Below are 18,974 nucleotides of genomic sequence, written 5' to 3' on the forward strand. Positions count from 1 at the left end.
ATATATACAGACACACACACACACACACATTTACTGTTTTAGAGCCTCACCGCAATGCTGGACATAATGGACCACCCAGGACATCCCCTTTATGACACTGTCCTTTAACAGAATGTCTTCAGTCAGAGGCTTCTCAGATAGGTTGTAGTACCGACAGCTACAGGAGATCCTTCTTGTCCACAGCCATTAGCATCTACAATGACTGAAGAAACTTGGATAGTGTTAGTCACATCATTTACTTTTCATTTTCATTTCATTTGGGATTGATAAGGTATTTTTAAAAGGAAGCTGGAGTACCCAGAGAGAACCCACGTATGCACAGGGAGAACATGCAAACTCCACGCAGAAAGACAGCTGCCCTTGCTGCTAGGCAGCAGTGCTACTAACTGTGCACCTGTATAACCCACTCACTAATTTATATGGAAAAATCTAGACAATTAAAACCAGTAAAAGAAGAAGAAATGAACATTCCAACAAGTTTTGTTTAAACAGCCAAGAGGTGTTTTCTGTCTCACAATTGACACATAGACAGTTACAGCCACATTGACTTTGCAACAGAGTAAACAGAGAGTAAACAGATGATTGGCTCTCATTTCACTTTAAGTTCAGTTCCCTTATTATTTTATTTAAAAGGCTAAATTTAGTTTGGTTTCAAGTTTCATAATTGCAAATATATTTATTTGACTTAGTACAAACTTTGTTAAACTTCTCTTATCTGGTATTTACTCTAATGATTAAAGCAAACATCTGTTTGTAGCATTTATGAATGAGTTATTTTCTAGATACCTGCAGGAGAAACACACATGGTGTGTAGAAGGTTTGCACTGTGAGAGTGAAGGTAGGCGGGGGTGTTGTTATCTGCAGCTGTTTGATAGAAAGTAACTCAGAGGATCAGTGCAGTCAGACATGGGTCATCCTGGGAACCAGATGTGGACATGGATTCTGTGGGTCGTCTTTTGTGCAACATGTGTTGGTCCAACCTTGGCCAATCCGTGAGTTTATATGAACTTTTCAGAAATATGTTTATAATTAATTTGAATAGAAATTGTGGTAGTTTTCCACTCCCGAGAGGATTCAGACCACTGAAATTACAGCTGCATGTTCACTATCTGCAGATATTACATGGTGACCATTCCTGCTGTCCTTGAAGCTGGAGCTCAGACAAGATTCTGTGCGAGTCTCATGGAGCCCAACGAGACTCTGACCATGACCGTCTTTTTGAGGTCTCAAGAAAACAACACCATCCTTCTTGAGAAGACCTCTACGGAGGAGTTTCTTGAAATCATTCAGTTTCAGGTCAACTTTCAAGAAAACGTGGCACTGCATGCTTTTCAATAACAAGCAACCATCTATTGTTTCAAAGATAACATTGTGTTACGAGCAAGAGTTTCATGTTTCACATCATTCCAAAATTTTTGTTGACACAGGTCCCTTTAGTGAAAAAAGAAGAGGTGCAGACATTGGAGGTGCAAGTAAGAGGAAACACATTTTACTCAGAAGAAGTCAGGAAAGTCCTAATCAAAACCTACCAACCCATGACCTTAATCCAAACAGACAAACCAATCTACCTCCCTGGACAGACAGGTAATTGGGTTACCAGCATTAACTTTGACAAGTTAATGCTGTTTACCTAAAACATCCATATGATCTGAAAACTTCTCGTAGTTCATTTCAGAGTGGTCTCAATGGATGCAAAGTTCAGACCAATAAATCAGCTGGTAAGTGGCTAAATATTATTGTTTAAAAAAAATCCATGTAGAATGTAAACAAATCAAAGGGTTTATTTGATCACTGTTCAAATACTGCACACCCCCTAGAAGTGGGTCATGTTAATGTTTAAACATACACGATTAGGAGTCCAAAGACAAAATACTTTCAAATCATTTCAAAAAAGACATGGGAATGTGAAATATATCCAATCTACCAGTCGTTTTCAGAAAATGTTGTTTCTGATCTCAAACCTTCATGGCTACCCTGGCCAGCCTGGTTTGCTACCAGAAGCATTTTCATTGTGTCTTCATAGCTTTTCTTTTTAAAATTATTTGGTGAGGGTGATGGGTGATGTAGCCATGTGTGCTGCTTAACTAAAGATCTGCAATATCTACAGTCAGTCTGCTGAACGATCAATGGTTTGAGCCAGTAGCTGTTTAAAACAGGTTTCTAAAATCAGTTTCTTTCTTTGTCTAACATAACCAAATGAGGCTGTCAGTCTAAGGCATGAAACTGAATAACTTGCACCAGATAATGATAATGAAACTTTCCATATTATTCTCATTTTTGCTTGACTCAGACTTTTCTTTTTCCTCTCTTTGTCCAACAGTACGGGGTCATTGAACTAAAGGTAAGCAAATACAAACTGCTTAACTTGTAGGTTTAGTTGTTTTTGTTGCTGTTGCGACAGCTGGTATTTCTTCATTCATGGCAACTATCCAGCTCTGCAATTAGAAGGAAACAACACAGTGCAGATCACATTTTAGTTTTCTTTTTCAATTATTTTGAGGAACGTTTGTGTATAGCATGACATGTTGTTCTTATGGGAGGAATCTGACAGATTATTTAAGCCAATTTTCCATTTATGTAGACAACAAAGTATTTTATCTTTTTTACCCCACAGGTGTCCATTGCAGATAATACCTGTTATCCACATATTTCAGTTTTACTTTCAACTTTTTAAGTGCATTTTATAGTTGCAGGACTCACAGACAGCTGTGAGATGTTTTTCTGCCAAGCAACAGAGATTCATTGCCTAATGATTGGTTGATTTTCTTCATTAGAAAATAATTAATTAATGATTATAAAAGACATTGAAATACAATAATGTAATTTTATTTATTATCCAATAATTAATTTAATAAATAGGCCCTTATTGAAATGCCTGAAGGGCCCTGACAGGTCATCCGACATGTATAGTGTCTCATTGTTTTTTATCTGACCGAACAGGATCCGAACCAGAACAGAATCGGACAGTGGCTCAATGAAACATCCACCAAAATACTGCAGCTCTCATATTCCTTAAACTCTGAAGCCCGTGAAGGATCGTACAACATCATAGTGACAGTCAGTGGACATAAGAACTATCACCCCTTTAAAGTGGAGAAATATGGTATGTTAGAAATCTTTTCTTTTTTTTAAGAAAATCTTTTCTCTTAAAATCTACCTGGTAACATGTACCGTTCATGTGTTCAGTCTTGCCCAAATTTGATGTAAACATGAATGTAAAAGAAGAAATCTGTATTGTGCAGAAAGAGTTTGAAACTAAAGTATGTTCAAAGTAAGTAATGTTTTTTTTTCTAGTAAGTAAATATCAGAACTTAAAAACTAATAATAATACAGTTATTCTCTGTTGATGAATCTGTTCTAATTTAACCAGGTACACATACGGACAGCCAGTACCAGGAAATGTTACAGTGAAGGTGTGCCGACCTCTTGAGCAGTCTAGAAATCTAGAGGAACTTCAGATAACGCCTCCCTGTGAGACAATGACAAAGCAGGTAAGGTTACCCACATTTATACTGTACCTAAAGGTATCTATACCAAAATGCACACGACATAAATAATGCTAAAAACAAATATTAATAGATTGACAAATAATTATCACATGTGCATGCAATAATTTAAATCTAAAGACAAACACTACAAGTTAAAAATTCTAACCTCTTTATTGCTGATTGGACCAGGATGTTAGTCTGTCATTTCACAGAAAACATCAGTCTAAAAAGATTGTTTCTACCGTTTGTTGTATTCATCTCAATTATTTTTTTTTCTTCGCTTTTTCTTTTTAGATGGACACAACAGGCTGTACTACATTTGAATTTAAAATGTCAAGTTTCACCAAAATTAGACCAAACTTAGTAAAAAATAGACTTGATATAAGTGCCACCGTGGAAGAGGAGGGAACAGGTAAGTCCAGCTACGGTACTCGACTCTTCCTTTTTTAAAGCAGAGTTTTTCGGAATAATTCTTCAGATATGACAATCATATCGTTTTTGTTTTTCTTTTTTACTTTCAGGTGTTTCACACTCTCAAATGATGAAAATACAACTTTCAAATGTTATTGGAAAGCTGGCTTTTGTTGATCTTCCCAAGATGTATGTCAAAGGCTCAAATTTGGAAGGGAAAGTAAGAATAATTCAGAGCAGTGAAAAAATTATTTCTCTCTTTACAGACTTCATGGACTTTGCTTATTTGTCCCAGTTAAATGTTAGCCCATCAAACAAATGTTAATTTCAGACAAGGATAACCTTTGGATAGGTTACCTTAATGAATCATCAATTGAAAACTGCATTCTCTATTTACTCAAGCTATCTTTCATTTTAAAATTTGTTTGATTTAAATCTGAAACATTTAAATGTGACAAAAAAATCAAAACAACAAGAAATGTATTACATTTCTGAACGGTGGTCATTGCACTATTTTTACCACACAATTGTACTTTCAACAGGTCAAGGCTGTTGACTTCAATGGGATGCCCATTAATAACATGACGCTGTACTTGATTGAGGGTCATGTTTGGTCTTCACGCTTACTGCAGAACCTCACAACTGACTCCAGTGGTTTTGCCACTTTCACTGTCAGCACAGACACTTTTGTTGGAGATATTTTCTTTGGTGTAAGTAAATCATGGCTCTCAACTTGCAGTTAAAGTGCACTACAAGAACAGTAAAATACAATTTTGGTTTATCTTCCAACCACCATCAGCTCTGTCTGTAATATGTTTTTCTATAATCAGGTGAGCAGTTTACCAAGATTGAGGTTTCCTCCAAGTAGAACGGCTTACATTCCCTCAGAGCGTCATGTAGTTTTGCAGTTTCAACCTCCCTCTGCTGATACTAAACCTACCAGCTCACTGAAGATAGAAAAGAGCAAAACAACACTTCTGTGTGACAAAGAGGTGGAAATCGCCATTAATTACACTTTTGTGCTTGAATCACAGGCATCTGTGAACATCATGTACCTGGTGAGTAGTTTCTCTGGTTATCACCACTGAAGATTTTTAAATAAGTTTTAAAATTGATTGTAGCTGACAGTTGCAAGTCAAAGCTTAGCAACTCTCAGACAGCTGTGAGATAAAGAAAAAACTGATTTATTAAGAGCATTGCTTTTTTTCAATTCAGCACAGCATTACCTTCTTCTAAGTAGTCAAAGAATGTATTTCATTGTGATCTGTAAAAGTGTTCCTGTACAGTATGTGACACAAAAGAGACAAAAAGAAACCCAACAACAACAACAAACAGAATAATTGAATTTTGATATAACCATTTAGATACAAATAGTCATGGCATTACCATATGGCTCAATTAAATTAAATAATATTAAAGGCTCAACCTAGAATGATGCTTCTCTTTATACTTTCAAACACAGTGTTGCTTTGTAGTGTGATGTCTATCAGAAGACTTTGACTTGTCTCAAATTCCTGAATCTCAGTTGTGGGATATGTGGGTTTCTATTATGGACGTGTTACCCTGTAATCACATGGACGATACACAGCAGATGAGTAGATTATTCACATCTAAACTAAACACCTTATCAGACTTTATCAGACTTAGTTTTGAACTCTGGCTAAGCCATTTTAATACTTTGAACTTTGATGCATGCTGGGATGAAGAATGGCACTGAAAAAAAAATGTTTTTCTTAGGTTTGGGGTCAAAACTAACTGGTATTCGGAACTGTTCATATTGCAAAAGGCCAGATCATCCTTAATTGGTTTCTTGAACATGAATTGGAGTTCACGGGACTCCAATGATCTACATAGTCAGCAGCTCAATTCAATAGAGCACCAACAAGTCAGCTGTTCTTATTATTCCTGTTATTTGCATAACAACCATGCATTGCATTAATTTCCGCTAAAAATCCTCAGGTCTTATATAGAGGAACTATTGACAGAGGAGGACAAACACAAGTTCAAGTGGAAGATAAACCAGGTGTGTAAAGACCAAGTCTTCATAGATTCAAAACATTTCAGATTTTAATTTTAGAATGCTTGGATGATCATTTTTAGTGTTAGCTTTGAGGACAAAGAAACACCTTTTGGACTCAAAATGACAGCATAATATACACACCAAAAAGAAAAAAAACCCCGTCATGTTAGGTGGGAATTATTTAATAGAGTCATTGGAGCCACAAACCCCTCAAACTTGGGAGTTGCTTCGTAACATATGGGGAGTTTTAAGGGAAAATTTTGATGAAGTGTGCAATGTTGTGAGACCTTTGGTAGAGCCAGTTGCGCACCGTCCAACGAGCTGCCAAATGCAACAATTTTTGATAAAAAATAAACTCAACATAGCACAAACACTTTTAATTGAAAAATGTGTTTTTTGTTTCTATTTTAGTTTCCATGTTTCGATGAAGCAAATTTGTTTTCACAATTCCAATTTGCAGAATTTTAAGGTCGATGGAAACACAGTTGGCCTGATCTTTTTTCCCTTGAGGCTGATTGAACACACCAATGCCTTGTCAGCACCGCTTAAGGGCTTCCAAGGCAAAACATAAGCAGGTGACAAAATGGAAAAGGAAAAACAACATCTTAAAGTTAAAGTTGTAAACTGATCATCCAGGTTTAAACTCTTCCCAACTACATCAGCAAAAATCCAAGGAAATTAATTTATAAATGTAATTAATTTTGTCCATAGAAAGTACATAAATGCAGCAATCCCTCATAGCATGTCTAACAATTGGATGTTATTTTTTTCTCTTCCAGTGAATGAAGGCGTGGTGTCCTTCAAGCTGCACGTGTCTCCAGACATGGCACCTGTGATCCAGGTTGTGGCTTACGCTGTCCTCTCCAACCAGAACATGATTGCTCACAATGCCGAGTTCTCAACAGAAAAATGCTTCAGCAATAAGGTCAGCAAATAAGAGAACGAGCTGCGCCAAATATAAAAGACACCACCAGCATTATGACATAGTCCTTATATTAACTTCTAAAGAAGCAACATATTTTGTGCTAAGCACGTCACTTGTTTTACACTACAACATAAAACTTTTATTCAGAATAAGACAATTTATTGGGTAAATAGTGTTACAGTTGAATTAGATACACCAAATAAAAAGACACATTCACTTGTTTTCTTCTGTCTGAAGTTAAATCAGACCAAACCTTTCTTGTTTTAGGTCAGTTAGAATAATTTAAAAAAAAACAACAACAAAAAAAAACATATTTGCTAAATGCCAAATAATATCTTCAACCAGACTAAAGTTCTGTTCCTGTTATCGTGGTTGATTTTTTTTTTCTTTCTTATTTGTCAAAACATGAAGCAGTTTGTTTCAGATATGGTCTTAAATACACCCAGGTGTGCCTCCACTTAACTCAAATGTGTCAGTTAACCTATAAGAAGCTTCCAAAGTTATGACATCATCATCTGGTCTGTCCCTCATGGCTTAAAGAGACATTAATTATTCTGAAAGTAAACTTTTGATTTAAATCTCTGGCATATTCTTTCTCTCAATATTGTGACATTTAACGGGTAGAAGTAATTTTACTAATTCTAGAAACGGGAGAAGTTTAGTCAGATTTAAGTTTAGACGGTGAGAAAAAAAAAAGTTGAATGTGGCATTTTATTCTTTGTGTGAAAACGTCTGGTTCCAACTGTAAATGTTGTGTCCTCATCAGGTGTCGGTGGAGTTTTCTCCATCACCGGCTGTTCCAGGAGAGGAGACGAAGCTGCAGCTGACGGCCCAGCCTGACTCCCTGTGTGGCGTCAGTGCCATCGATCAGAGCGTCCTCATCAAGGAGCCTGGAAAGTCTCTGGATGAAGACAGGGTGACAGCTAACAACATTTAGCCTCCTTCAGAGACATACTATCTATGGTTATGTTTTTAAATAAAAGTGAAGCTCTTAAGCTCTTTTTTCCCCAAAGCAAAGTTACTGAACACTTCCCAGCTCTAAACCATGTTCTTTTTCCACAGATTTTTGCATTGCTTCCTGTCAGGAAAATATTATATATACCATATAAGGTTCACGATCCCAAAAAATGCTGGAATGTGAGGATGAAGAGATATTTTTCACCTGCTGAAACAGAGAAAGCCAATATAGTTTTCCAGGTACCAAATGTACAACAAACATACAATTCAAAATGTTTTACAGTAAATATACGTCATTTAAAACATATTATTCTATGTATTTTTTGTTGTTTGTCTAAAACTGTGTAGAGAGTAGGACTGAAAACAGCAACAAATTTGCTGATGGGCATACCCATATGTCTTAAATTCAAGGGGAGAGAATATGATTATGGTATGTTGTGATAACTTCACAGCTGTCAAATAGGACAGTTTTTGAATTCACTTCTAAAATGGAGGGTGGGGGGGAGTGTACCACTGTTTATAAGGTCTGTTTCTCTTTCTTCTGGTTCTTTAAGTCCCATTAAAAGGATCTAGTTTACCAATGGCTGTGAGAGGTGAAGCAGGTTCACGACCTGCTATGGTTCCACAACCAGTGGAAACAGTTCGCACTTTCTTCCCTGAGACCTGGATATGGGACATCGTGGAAACAGGGTGAGACTTTAGAAGTAATGGTAATAATAATTCAGCCTATATACAATGGACATATTGTCCAGCCATCTACATTTTATTCAATTAACATGAGCAGTTTGCATTTCTGGTTAACTGTAAGGACGTAATTGAGAAACAACATTTTAATGTCTCCAAATCCTTTTCTTGGGTGCTTGGATGCCCCGCTGGCCTGTGTGGGTAACTTAAAGGGGCAGTAGTATTATGTATTTTCTAGTCACATAATGCAATGTTGTAGCACAATCAAGTAACTATGTTCCTTTAGTTGTTATGCAAATGCTATATATGTCAAATATGACTTAAAAGGCATTTGATTTTGTAACATTGCTCCTCTATTAATCCGTTAACAATGTTTATTATTATTATTATTATTAGTATTATTATTATTATTATTATTATTATTTAAACCAGCTTTGCACTGAGAAGTAGCTTGTGTTATGAGGTTAGTAGAAGTACAATTCTACCAGGTGTTTGCTAATTTCTGATGGCTAGTCTGAAGGAGCAGAGTAGGGAGCTCACAGGAGAAGAATCATTATTTTTGTCTTATATGTGACAGGTTTTTCCTTAGAACCTGAGAATTATAGAGTAGATGATAGAAGCTGTGTATTATCCTTTATCACAATTAAGTGTGATCTAAAGCTTAACCCAATACATTTCTGTATCTGTTGATCCAGATCTTCTGGAACCAAGAATGTGTCCCTCACTGTCCCAGACACCATCACCACCTGGGAGACGGAGACTTTCTGTTTGTCCCCTCAAGGTTTTGGTTTGGCTCCTCGTCAGAATCTCACTGTCTTCCAGCCTTTCTTCCTGGAGCTCACCCTGCCCTACTCCATCATCCGGGGGGAGAACTTTGAGCTGAAGGCAACCGTCTTCAACTACCTGACTAAATGCATTATGGTGAGGGTTGATTTATATAGTATATGACGTCTTCTTAGTAATTCTACTGACAGTGTAAAGTTTAGCTGTGGTTAAAGATTTAGGGGTAATTTATTTTAAAAAAAAATTTTTTTAGTTTAATTTTTGTTGTTGTTGTTGTTGTTGTTGAGAATTCTGTCAGAAGATGTAAGTCTGAAACAAATGTTAGCCTGAAAGGAAAGTGTATTTGCAAAAGTATTTTAGACATTATTCATTGAAAAACCACATTTTGGCTGCTTCCGTAGTAGTCACGTAGGTGATGGGGTGAGATATGCTAGACAATTGTAAAATACTACTTCAATATGTCCAAGAAATCTGTGACAACCAGTTATAGTAGGTATATTCTTTTCTTGATTATTTTGATGATGGCATTTGATAAAATGTAATGTCACTTGCTTCATAATAGATTACCATATTATATCATTTTGCTGAAGAGCCCTTGAAACTGTCTTGTTGCTGACAGACCTGTTATTAGGGGTTTTAAGATGCAATGAAATGCTCTACTCACTCTGTACAGCTGCTTGTGGGGAGTTGTAAAAACATAACTATTACCTTTTAACGGTGAGATCTGGGAAAACACAAATTATACACTCACCTCTCATTTTAAAATGACAACAAAAAAAGCTGTTTTCATTTTTTTTACCAGCATAGAATGAGTAATATTTTAAAGCATAATCAAGACAAAGAAGGAAAAAACACCGGACAAGCGTTTATCATACCAAAGAAACAAAATGTAAAAGTGACAGATTTATCCACTGAGTCCTGAGCTTCAAACTTGTTTTCTTTAACAGATAAAAGTAAATGCAGCCCCGTCCTCAGATTACAGTCTCACCCCCCTCTCTGGGGACCAGTACACATCCTGTCTGTGTCCCAACAAGCGGAAAACCCTCAGTTGGACCATGAATCCCACAGTGTTAGGTGAGGACAAGGTTTTTATTCTTACAACTTTAAATATGAGTTATTATAGATCAGTGTTTCTCAAACCTGGTCCTCAGCGCCCCCCTGCTCTGCATGTTTTTTAGATGTGCCTCTATTCCAGAACAGCTTATTCAAATGATTGCATGACCATCAAGTGCTGCAAAAGCCAGTTAATCACCCAGAGATACAATTCAAATGTGTGGCAGAAGAGAAATACCTAAAACATGCAGGACAGGGGGACAGTGAGGACCAGGGTTGAGAAACACTGTTATAGAAGGTCGATAGACAGGTGTAATGTGTGTCTGTTCCCATTCGGAACCTCTGTTTAATCTGAGTAAATTCAAGAAAATCCACTTTAGCCTCAAAAATTTGATTCTTGACAAAGAGTACAGAATGTGAATAACTGATCTTAGTTGATGTGTTTTTTTAGGGGTTGTGAATGTGACTGTGACTGCTGAGGCAGTTCCTTCTCACTCTTCTTGCAACAACGAGATTGTGAGCGTTCCAGACAGAGGCCGCATCGATGTTGTAACCCGTCCTCTTATTGTAAAGGTTGGCCCAAACAAACTATGTTTAAAAAAAAATCACCTAAATCATTGTTGACTTCCTAAAACATTGAAAACTAACACTTTAACTAACTTTAAGTTATACCTCTCTCCCAGGCTGAAGGAGTTGAGGAAGTAAAGACGCACAACTGGTTTCTTTGTCCAAAAGGTCAGACTGTCACAAAAGGATGTGAACATTTTTGCATTCATTTCAGATTGCTGTACATCTGCTATTTATTTCAATGGTGAAGGAAAATGTGCTGTCTTAAGTTCCTAACTTCCCTATTCCATACTGTACCCTAATCCACATATGTTAAACAATTTCATTGTTTTTATTGTGACACCAATTGATTATGTTCTGTTTCATTTTTGTTTTGAATGTATCCATTTAAATGTATATCTCTTTCTTTGTTTTGTTTTGTTTGTTTGTGTGCTTTTTAAGAGTGTGTCTAAAATCAATACCACGTGCACTGAACAAATTAAAAAGTGATGTTTGCTTATCGAAAGTAAACGGTATTTCTAAGAGTAACTGCAGACATTGTCTATAGGCATTGCCATGTTGAAATTCCAGCTTCTTTACTAGAACACTTTTACCTTGGGTCTGACATCAAGCCCAACTCTGAGTTCCATCTGCTGAGTTAACTGGAACGCAGGATTATTCACCTCGACATGCTGGATGCTTGAAAATTAAAGGTGAAACTGATGACATGTCCTAGTTTCTGATTAGTTTGGCTAATAATTGACTAATATGGAAACAAAGATAAAATTAAAGAGTGATGTTACATCAAAGGTAATATTCTACACCCTGACAGCAGAACATTGTGAATTCAACATCCTTGATCCAAATGCACAAAGACATGAAAGGACTTTATGTCACAAAATTCCTTTCATTTCTTCAACTTTAGATCTGCCTTACATCTAATGCTGGAGCTTTCAATATTCCAGTATTAGTTGTATATCAATGATAAGATAAGAAACATTCATGATTCACTGACCAGGTCTATGATTACTTTGTTTTAAAACTGGCCTTCTGTTAAGGTTTATCACTCATAAATGATGATTTTTTTTGTGTAAACTCAGGAGAAGCTCTGACTGAGGAAGCAGAGATACAGCTGCCTCAAAATGTGATTGATGGATCGAGCCGTGTTGCTGTCTCTGTCCTGGGTAAACTGCTTTATTCACTAAACACACGTACTGCTGTTCTACCATAAGCACCTTTACATGTTTTTAAATCTGCTGTTTTATTTTTCACTCAGTTAAATACAGATATGTCATAGTCAGTCAAGTGAGGGAGCTTTGTTTGTATATTTTTGCACAGGTGACATTATGGGCCGCGCTCTGAAGAACATTGATGACCTGCTGCGGATGCCCTATGGATGTGGGGAGCAGAACATGGCCCTACTGGCTCCCAACATCTACATCCTTGAATATCTACAAAATTCACAGCAGCTAACCCCAGCTATTAAGGAAAAGGCGTTCAGCTTCTTAACCAGCGGTAAGTCGGTAAATGTCTTGTGTTATGGTGAGATGTGGACCAAGTATATTTTCCTTAAAAAAAATATATAAAAAAAAAAAACATTCAAAAATGGTGCACAAGTACAAGTTGTATTTTACCAACCCTAAAATGTTTGCATATATGGTCAATGCTTCACTTCATTTGTCGGCTCAGTCTGCACCACCATGTCTTGCTGCATGTCATCTCTCATTTCTGGATATTAGTCTGCTCAGTCCAGCAGTAAATATTTCTAATAATATGACATGAAAAATTAACCACTTTCCAGAATTTGTCCAACACAGCCAGCAGTGGGCGTCTGCTCAACCCAAATGGAGCTCATGCCCCTGTGATCTCCAATCTCAAATCTATCCCATTACAGTAATATGAGTGAATCTGATGTTTTACTTTCTACCTTTTATTCACCTTTAGCCTTCTGTTAGCTGTCAAAAATTTACTTATAGCTGGATTATGTCCGACACCTCTGCTGATTCAAACCAATGAGATCTTTCTTTTACCTGCATATTCTAAATCTTAATATGAAATTGAACTGAGCACAGTTAACAAATATAAAATGAAATTCAAAACTTTGTACAAAATCCTAGTACTAAAAACCTTCTAGTACTAAAAACCTTAAAGCAAAACATGAAAAGGTACCTTTGTTTTCTCCTCAAATATACAGACATGTGAAACATTTAGTGAAATTAGAAGGTTGACGTCTTCATATTTTACATGTGTAAATTTGTTTCTGTTCTACAGGCTACCAGAGACAGCTGAACTACAAAGACAGTGAAGGTGCTTATAGCACATTTGGATCAGGACCAGGAAACACCTGGTGAGAACACCACGAACCAATCTGAACACACTCTGACATTAATCAAATCACGCCATTTACACGGAACAAGTCATTAAAGTGACACCTAAGGAAAGTGAGGAATCTCCTCCTGAGTATTTTATCAACATAAACATGCTCCTTAAATGAGGAATTTTTTTTTTACATTTCTTAATATTTTTTGTTAACTTGTGTATTCATTAATACTGTATAAATTCAGAAAAAATATATATTTTTTGTTTTATACCAATATTTCTAATCATGCCACCAGTTTTACTCAGTAAATACTACATTTCTTTTCTTCCTTTTTTGCAGGCTGACTGCTTTTGTTCTGAGATCGTTCTCCAAAGCTCAATCTTTTGTCTACATCGACCCAGAAATACTTGATCAGTCAAAGACTTGGTTGAAACAAAAGCAACGTGACACCGGCTGCTTTCAGCAGTCAGGAAAGCTCTTTAACAACAGAATGAAAGTATGTTAAAAGTCCAGGAACAATTAGCTGCAGACACAGTGACATGGAACAAGAACAGATTTCGAATGCTTAACCTTGTCCCAAAATGTTATGTTAAAGCTTTCAAAGGAGAAAGTGGCATGAGAAATGAACTGATAACCAAAAATGTTAGTAACTACTCACAACTTTTTCAGTTAAGTCCTTTAGATAAAAAGATTGAAAAATGTTTATTATTGTGATAGAATTCACTGTAATTTTAAGTTTTAATGCCTAGAACATACTGCTGATGAATATATCATCACAAAATTGGTGTCAGCTTTGTCAATAATGCAAATGAAGATTTGGGGTGCAATAGTTGTTGGATAATATAGTCCAGATGTTATGAACTTTCATGTTTCATGCTAAAGCGTAATTGTAAAAAAAAACATAATCAGAAAAGATCTAAATACTGAAACCAAAGTTAATTTTCCAAGCCAGATGTATGGAGCTGTTGCTTAAAAACATGCAGGCTCTGTAAAACTACCACATGACTTTGCTTACCTTTGAATGGTGACTATCCTGTGATAACATGTTATCACAGGATATCCTTGTGATATTTTATCTCCACAGGGTGGTGTATCTGATGAAGTTACATTAAGTGCTTACATAACTGCTGCTTTGTTGGAAATGAAAATGTCCTCCAATGTAAGTAAATTTGAAAAATTCTTTGCTCTTTTACTTTACATCTTGTACGTTTATGGATGTCAAATCCCGACCTGTGATTAAAAAAAAATCCTATAATTAAGATTTACCTATTTGATTATAAGTAGATAGTATTTTATTTTATTTGTTAAATTATCCTGATTAAAATTTAACCAAAATATGTTACAAGATAACATAGAAATGATTGAGATTGAAATTGCTGAGGATTTTTTTTTCCAATCCACATTGTGTCAGATTATACTAAAAGGTTCAAATAAAACATCAAGGCCAAATTTTAGCATACTTCTAACAGCTTTAGATTCAAACTAACGTCTTTATTCCGACTGGAAATAAGACTGAAGCGTCATCTTAAATCAAATTTTTAAAAAAGTGTTAGTGTTTGACAGCAATTAAAAGAAGAATTTTATTGTTTTAGGCTTTGGTACTTATTATTTAGAAAAAATTACTGACATGACAATGTTCTAAATTATAAAAGAAAACAGAAAAATTATTTCTTCTTCAAAGTCATAAAAGTGATTTCTGGTCAACAATTTCTGGGTGCATGGCCACTCATAATGTCCCAGGGATTAGTAATTTGATCACCATCTGATCTGTTGTCATTTTTACAAAACCAATGGTAATATTTATTTACATAGACGACTTATGTTTGTATGGTAATATATTGATGATATTTGAGCAATTTCGAGAATACTTGAGAAGAAAAGTGATAGCTGTGTTTATGGAGGACATTTATTTTGTTTTGTCAAAGGATCATGTGGTGAAACAGAGCCTGTCGTGCCTCAGAGAGTCCATCAATACCTTCAGCAACACCTACACTACAGCTCTGCTGGCGTACGTCTTCACTCTGGCTGGAGACATGGAGACCAGAAATCACCTCCTGCAGCACCTCGACTCAGTTGCCATCAAACATGGTAAGTCAGGTTTTTATTGGAAGCGAATTATCAATTAATTACAGTGAACAACTCTTCAATCATGTTGTTTGTGGATGTTTGGCTTTAGGAAGTTTCATCCACTGGTCTCAGACAGCAATAGAGACATCAGCCTCTCTGTCTGTGGAAATCAGCTCCTATGTGCTGCTGGCCAAACTCTTTTCCTCCCTCACCGCTGAAGACCTGGGTTACACTTCAGCAATTGTTCGGTGGCTGACAACTCAGCAAAACTATTATGGAGGATTCTCCTCCACTCAGGTATTGTAAGGTCAACACTGCTTTACCTCAAACTGTAAGGATTTACATGTTCCAAAGATAATGAGATTCTTACTCTGGGAAAACAGAACATGTAGAATGTGTCATTATCCAAATTATTGGTTTTTGGATATTTTCCAAGCGACCTAGTACTTCCAGCGGCCCAAAACATATAGTCTTTTATCACAGTATCTATTCAGAGTCGCTATAAAGGTTTATTTAGGAAGTGCATCTTTTTCATCTTGCATGAGCAGAATAAGCAAATTGTAACTAATTTGGTTCTTTTTCACCAGGTTCTTGGTTGTATTTATTGTCTCGTGCTGAACATTAAAGGTGGACGAATTGATCAAAAATATCAAGGATACTGTGTTAGTATCAATTTTGGATCAATACTTTAGTTTCAGTATCTGTCTTGGTGTTATACAATTGTATTTTCTTTTTGTATTGTAGTGTCTCAAAAATATTTTATTTTGATTTGCTTTCAAATTATTATTTGACTTCATTTACTTTGGAAAAGAGGCTCTTTTTTATTTTCCTGTTTATCATGTTACTATGTTAAAGTATTTTGTAGGCAGTTATAAAATTTGTTCAAATTTGATCCTAGGTTTTATCAAAATATTCCAAGACAAACAGAAAAACACCTGAAGGTGTTGATATATAAAACATGAATGACAAAATGTATTGGTATCTATGTAATTAACACAGGCCCTGTATTTGGTTGGTTTGGAGTCTATACCAAATTACCCAGTATTGCACCTCTCCCTCATAGATTTTTTCTTCTTTTATTCATTTCACATCTTCTTCTTCAGACAAAAAGAAACTAACACAATAAAGAGAGCAAGGGTGCCATTTATTGACAACAGAGTCCCAAAAGTTAAGAAAAATTTAAATAGTGGGCTGTTTATTATATCGTAATACTAAATCCTACTTCTCTGTTGTTATGGACATTTTCCTATTCAATGACAGGGAAAATTTATTCAAATAGGACAGAGTCAATAATTTTGACAGAAGATGCATCTTTGCCATTGTACTAATTTATTCAAGAAGCTGAGGCAGCATCCTGAAGACTCTCAGAGACGGAGACAGAGCTTGCACAATACAGACATGCTTTTTATATCTTTATTAGCATGAAACACACTTTCGCTTCCTCTTTATACAACATCAGCAACATATAAAGGGAGAAAACACATTTCACAACTGTCTACTTTCACATCCTGATTTAAAATAAACAGACAAGATCCGTTCTTAATAAGTAAGTCAAAGTAGAAAGGTCAAGATTAGAGTTTTTCCACAACACGTAACTTTGCTGAGTTCTAATTTTCTGCCCAGTGTTGGATGAGCAAGACTGGTAGATCAGTGACATGTGACAACAATAAGATTTAAGCTCAGCAAAAATGTTGCATTTGGAAAGGCCTCTAAAGACGGTATTTTACATATGGCCTATAAAAACTACTTGATAATATCAGAACTCATGTGCTTCTGAGCCGACACCTGATTGTACTGTCATCTTGTACGTTGTGTGTTGTAGGACACGGTGGTGGCTCTTCAGGCTCTGTCCCTCTACTCCAGTCTGGTGTTCAGCCCTGAAGGTTCCAGCAAAGTGACAGTTCAGACTCCCGGCGGTCAGCTGATGTTTGATGTGAACCCACACAACAAACTGCTGTACCAGGAGAAGATGCTGCAGAATGTAACAGGAAAGTACAGCCTGGAGGTGACGGGGACTGCATGTGCCTCGTTACAGGTCAGTCACAGCATCCTCATTATGAAGGAAAGTTATATTGTTTTCACTAAAATCAAGATAAGTAATTTTTAATTCAGTTCAAGTGATTTACAACAAATTGCACCTATAGGTACATTGAGATTAAAATGTTTCTATCTAAGGAAGCATTGAGTCATTGACTTGCAGCATTCCCTCATACCAAGCATCTTTAAATTTAAAATATTGTTGTAAAATTTTAAATGTGTGGGCAATGAAGCCAAAACTGTCACAATTAACAAGTAAATATGGCTCATAGATCATATTTCTGTCTCTGAAAAGTCTGGAAAATTTAAAATGTACAACAGTTTACTTTGTAATGATTAATAAGCTCTCTTCTGCAAATGTTGTTCAGATTTCTCAACACTACAACATCCCACCTCCTCCTAATGCCACCACAATGAATGTGGAGGTTTTACCAGAGTACAACTCGTCTCACAGACCCCACAAAGTCACCCTGAGGCTTGTGTCCCAGTAGGTCATAAAAACCAGAAACAGAGCATCAATCAGATCTTGTGGCTGCATAGCGGACATTTCTACACTTTCAAAGACATATTTATTGTTGTGTTCCAGGTACAATGGAGAAGCTGCCAGTACTAACATGGTGATCCTGGATATCGCCTTTCTCTCAGGATTTATCCCTGACCCTCAGTCTTTGAAGAATGTGAGTTAAAGCAGTGACTTTAACCTAAACCTGTTGTTGATAGAATACCTGACCTGAGTTCACAGTGATAATAATAAGGCTGCTGAATGTTTTCTCCTCACAGCTTGAAGGAGCTCAGCTGGTAGATCGGGTTGAACACAAGGAGGGCCATGTTGTGGTGTACTTACCAGAGGTGAGACCAGTCAGCAGCTCAGAACAAGACGTGATGACAGATGAATTGGTCGCTGAGTTAAATTTCTGTTTTGGTCTTGATTTTAGCTTACAAAGGGGGCACCAGTGAACCACAGCTTGGTTCTCCTACAGCAGATCCCTGTCCAGAACCTCAAACCAGCAGTGATCGCCCTCTATGACTACTACCAGCCCAGTAATTCCTCTTACAGAAAACACATTACACACTTAGAGAAATGAAAACATATTTACTCTATATATCTATCTTTCCCTTGTAGCTGACCGTGCTGAGAGGGAATACATTGTGGCTAATCAAGGTAAGAAGTGCACCATGTCTATTAAGCAACCCATAATCAATAACTTTGAAGTTTTATTGTTACTGAAAGGCACTTAGTCACAGCGTTATGCTTAGTCATATTGAGACTGGAAAGTCACCTGTGGGTACAATAAAAGATGCATGTATTATTACAGAAAATAAAACGTTAGGGCATCAATAGTCTTGTCAATACAGGTCACCTAACTCCTGCCCAATGAGGTTGGAGAAATACTTATAATATATAGTTTTTCTTTTTATTAATGAACATCAAATAAACTGTTTTAAAATATAAGAGCTTAAGATACTATTCAGGTTGGTGTAACATTCTGACAGTATAATCAACTTTAGTAAAAGTAGTACAGTCCTACAGTGTTAACGTAATATCTTAAAATAAGATTTGATAAGATTTTATATTTTTTTCAACCAGATGTTAGCTTTTCAACTTAATTTTTAACAGAGTTACCTGATGAGTCTGATCAGTGACATAATAAAATGCATAATATTTTCCAGGCTGAGCGTATT

General features: G+C 36.3%; 1 protein-coding gene across 6 annotated transcripts in view; it reads left to right on the top strand.

Moving 5' to 3' along the window:
* The first annotated feature begins 740 nt into the window (after positions 1-740).
* LOC103140701 (alpha-2-macroglobulin-like) overlaps positions 741-18,974 on the top strand; it is a 34,583-nt gene continuing 16,349 nt past the window's right edge. The window contains exons 1-35 of one of the 6 annotated variants that reach the window (XM_016673374.1): positions 741-992; positions 1,116-1,296; positions 1,428-1,584; positions 1,666-1,718; positions 2,321-2,341; positions 2,941-3,103; positions 3,187-3,271; positions 3,371-3,491; positions 3,783-3,900; positions 4,010-4,119; positions 4,442-4,609; positions 4,730-4,957; positions 5,859-5,922; positions 6,699-6,844; positions 7,611-7,760; positions 7,907-8,041; positions 8,150-8,231; positions 8,356-8,491; positions 9,181-9,406; positions 10,216-10,342; positions 10,773-10,894; positions 11,005-11,056; positions 11,968-12,051; positions 12,206-12,382; positions 13,139-13,214; positions 13,527-13,683; positions 14,272-14,346; positions 15,113-15,275; positions 15,364-15,551; positions 17,077-17,289; positions 17,660-17,778; positions 17,878-17,968; positions 18,072-18,140; positions 18,227-18,332; positions 18,415-18,968. In XM_016673374.1, coding sequence (XP_016528860.1) covers positions 907-992; positions 1,116-1,296; positions 1,428-1,584; positions 1,666-1,718; positions 2,321-2,341; positions 2,941-3,103; positions 3,187-3,271; positions 3,371-3,491; positions 3,783-3,900; positions 4,010-4,119; positions 4,442-4,609; positions 4,730-4,957; positions 5,859-5,922; positions 6,699-6,844; positions 7,611-7,760; positions 7,907-8,041; positions 8,150-8,231; positions 8,356-8,491; positions 9,181-9,406; positions 10,216-10,342; positions 10,773-10,894; positions 11,005-11,056; positions 11,968-12,051; positions 12,206-12,382; positions 13,139-13,214; positions 13,527-13,683; positions 14,272-14,346; positions 15,113-15,275; positions 15,364-15,551; positions 17,077-17,289; positions 17,660-17,778; positions 17,878-17,968; positions 18,072-18,140; positions 18,227-18,332; positions 18,415-18,530 — 4,365 coding nt within the window. In that variant the 5' untranslated portion in view covers positions 741-906 and the 3' untranslated portion in view covers positions 18,531-18,968. Of the gene's footprint in view, positions 993-1,115; positions 1,297-1,427; positions 1,585-1,665; positions 1,719-2,320; positions 2,342-2,940; positions 3,104-3,186; positions 3,272-3,370; positions 3,492-3,782; positions 3,901-4,009; positions 4,120-4,441; positions 4,610-4,729; positions 4,958-5,858; positions 5,923-6,698; positions 6,845-7,610; positions 7,761-7,906; positions 8,042-8,149; positions 8,232-8,355; positions 8,492-9,180; positions 9,412-10,215; positions 10,343-10,772; positions 10,895-11,004; positions 11,057-11,967; positions 12,052-12,205; positions 12,383-13,138; positions 13,215-13,526; positions 13,684-14,271; positions 14,347-15,112; positions 15,276-15,363; positions 15,552-17,076; positions 17,290-17,659; positions 17,779-17,877; positions 17,969-18,071; positions 18,141-18,226; positions 18,333-18,414; positions 18,969-18,974 lie in introns of those variants that run through there. The other 5 variants (XM_016673373.1, XM_016673376.1, XM_016673378.1 and 2 more) reach the window with 5 other exon arrangements.

The sequence above is a fragment of the Poecilia formosa genome, unplaced genomic scaffold, assembly GCF_000485575.1.
Source record: "Poecilia formosa unplaced genomic scaffold, Poecilia_formosa-5.1.2 Scaffold74, whole genome shotgun sequence".
NCBI classification, from domain to species: domain Eukaryota; kingdom Metazoa; phylum Chordata; class Actinopteri; order Cyprinodontiformes; family Poeciliidae; genus Poecilia; species Poecilia formosa.